Source organism: Cicer arietinum, chromosome 7 (genome assembly GCF_000331145.2).
Source record: "Cicer arietinum cultivar CDC Frontier isolate Library 1 chromosome 7, Cicar.CDCFrontier_v2.0, whole genome shotgun sequence".
Classification (NCBI taxonomy): domain Eukaryota; kingdom Viridiplantae; phylum Streptophyta; class Magnoliopsida; order Fabales; family Fabaceae; genus Cicer; species Cicer arietinum.
The window spans coordinates 45939703-45942541 of NC_021166.2; the positions used below are offsets into that span (position 1 = coordinate 45939703).

The 2839-nt window shown below is 36.3% G+C and overlaps 1 protein-coding gene across 1 annotated transcript; it reads left to right on the top strand.

Annotated features, from left to right (window-relative positions):
* The first annotated feature begins 1440 nt into the window (after positions 1-1440).
* LOC140918814 (uncharacterized) lies at positions 1441-2545 on the top strand. The gene is made up of 2 exons (XM_073363612.1): positions 1441-2352; positions 2411-2545. Exons 1-2 carry the CDS (start codon positions 1441-1443, stop codon positions 2543-2545), a joined length of 1047 nt encoding a protein of 348 aa, XP_073219713.1.
* Positions 2546-2839: the final 294 nt, after the last annotated feature.

The window sequence follows — 2839 nt, forward strand, 5'->3', positions numbered from 1 at the left end:
GAGGTCAGCGACGGAGGAAGAGTGGGAAGCCACTACTACTACTGGTTCTGAGGTGGTGGTGATGGCCGGTGGTGCGGCGGCGAGTATGGCGACTCCGGCGTCTGGTGTAGTGGGGTATTCTAAAGAGACACCAAGTGAGCTTGCAATGGTGGTTTCAAGGAACAGTAAAGATCTTGTTGAAGTTATCAAAGAGCTTGATGATTACTTTCTTAAAGCTGCTGATGCTGGTTCTCATGTTTCATTTCTGTTACAAAGTTCCAAGTTCTGGTTTTTTTGTTCATAGTAAAGCAAGTAAGTTTTACATGCATGTCATTATTTTTGGGTTTTATATTTTAGTGTGTTAGCTTATTTGAGAATGATTTTAGGGTTCATGAGTGAATCCTTTTGATTTTGATTTGTTTAGGATTTTTTATTTTAAGTGTTTTTTCTTTTAATTTAATTTTAACAAATAAATTTTATTTGTAATAATGATTTTTAACAATTATAATAATGATTTTTTAAAAATATAAATTATATTTTTTAATCAGAAATAATATAATAATAAGTTTATTCCACGTATGCGTCTGCCACGTCAGCTTTTTATTGACACGTCATTAAAAAAATGACAACTCATCGTGATTTGGACTCAAATTCTGTTTGGGGGACTAAAACTGGGGAGAAACAAAATGGAGGGACTACTTTCAATTTTCACCTATAATAGGGGGACCAAAAGTGCAATTAAGCCTAAATTTTTCTCAAATTTCAATGAATACAAACTCAAACAGTTTCAATATGTATGCCATTGCCACATAAATCCTAGTCCTTGTCATATTCCCAGTTTAGCAGCTACCCAGAAATCACAAATTCAATATAGAATACAGCATGTGGAATCATTGATATGCTGGCATTCAGATCTTTGTCCTACTAGAGTGAATGTCCAGAAAAATGCAACAATAAGATTTTTGTAATGCCTATACTTGGTGCTTGATTGCCACCACAAGGTATGGTGATGCATATTTATTTGATATTATCCTCAATAAAACGATAATAGCACATCCTCCCAATCCCTAATCTTTATTATTTCTACATATACTATTAGACATACCTAATGTATTTTACTACCTTTGTTACCTCATTTTTATTTAGTGTTATAATTAAGATAGAATTAGTTTTGCCTATCCCCTTTTTATTAGGCTTTCTGTTTTTAGTTAGTTAGATAGATATATATTCCCTTTGGGTTCAATCCTATATAAAATAGAGAGAACCCCTCTTTTGTAAAGTAAGAAAGATTTATTGTAATCAATATAGAGGTATTTCCATATATGCCCTCCATTGAATATGAAATTTACTAACATGGTATCAGTCAATCTAAACCTAGTAATTTCTCATTCATCTTCTTCATCTTGAGTTCTTTCTTCTCCTCCTCCGCGATTTCTCTCTGGTTTTTCTCTGAAATTCGCGATGGATTCTGATCATGATACTTCTTCTTCTTCTTCTTCGTCTGATGATCGTTCTAACAACCAACAACATATCAAGAAATCCCCAAATTTCAATCGTAGTTATCAAAATGACATGCTGGATCCCTTCTTTATGCATCCCAGTGATAATTCTGGCCTTGCACTTGTGTCTCCACCTCTCAACAACACCAACTTTCACTCATGGTCTCGTGCGATGCTAGTTTCCCTTCGTTCGAAGAACAAATCTGGTTTTGTTCTTGGAACTATTTATCGCCCTAAAGATACAGATCGACTTTCGATGGCTTGGGATCGATGTAACACGATGGTTATGTCTTGGATTACGAACTCCCTCGAACCGAATATCGCTCAAAGCATTATGTGGATGGATTCGGCTGCAGAGATCTGGCACGAACTGAATGATCGATATCATCAAGGAGATATATTTCGGATTTCAGACTTACAAGAAGAAATTTATGGTCTTAGGCAAGGTGATTCTTCTATTACGATCTATTTTACCAATTTAAAGAAACTCTGGCAAGAATTGGAGAATTTTTTCCCCTTGCCTTCTTGTTCTTGTACACCTACTTGCTCTTGCAATCTCTTACCAAAAATTAGGGAATACAGAGAGAATGACTATGTCATTCGCTTCCTTAAGGGCTTGAATGAACAATATTCCCCAGTTCGATCTCAGATCATGTTAATGGAGCCTCTCCCTACAATTAGCAAGGTTTTTTCGATGCTTTTACAACAGGAACGTCAATTCTTTAGTCATACGGAAGAACTTAAAACTGTCGCAGCTGTTTCTAACCATAGTCGTGGATTTGGTCGCGGTTCATCTTTAGGTAGTGGTCGTGGTTCTGGTGGCCGTGGTCGGGGATATAAAATTTGCACTCACTGCAATAAATCGGGTCATACGGTAGATGTTTGCTTTAAAAAACATGGGTACCCTCCGAACTATCCACGATCCAATTCAGGGGCTTCCAACAATTTCTCATCTACCAGCCCTAATATTGAGGATGCTCATACTTCCGCTACCTCTGATTCTTCAAGTCTGGACAATGCTACCCAAGTTTTCACTTTGGATCAGCAAAAGGCTTTGCTTGCTTTAATTCAGGCTTCCACATCCTCCTCTACTAGCACTGTAAATCAACTTCAACATTCACCTCCTATCAATTTGGGTAATTCTTTTTCCCATCAAATTTCTAATTTAGTTTCTAACCATTCTTGGATTATGGACACAGGTGCAACTGATCATGTTTGCTTTTCTGCCAACATGTTTCAATCTATTAAAAGAATTCAGCCTGTTTCCATTAAATTACCTAATGGTTCTTTGATTATTGCTCAATTTGCTGGGACTATTTTCTTTAACAATGATTTTTACTTAAATGATGTTCTTTATCTGC

What these genes read in the sequence shown, in the direction of transcription:
- LOC140918814 (XM_073363612.1), top strand. Translation starts at nt 1,441, where the DNA reads ATGGATTCTGATCATGATACTTCTTCTTCTTCTTCTTCGTCTGATGAT. An exon ending in GCAATAAATCGGGTCATACG is followed by an intron (nt 2,353 to 2,410) that starts GTAGATGTTTGC and finishes GATCCAATTCAG; the next exon opens with GGGCTTCCAACAATTTCTCA.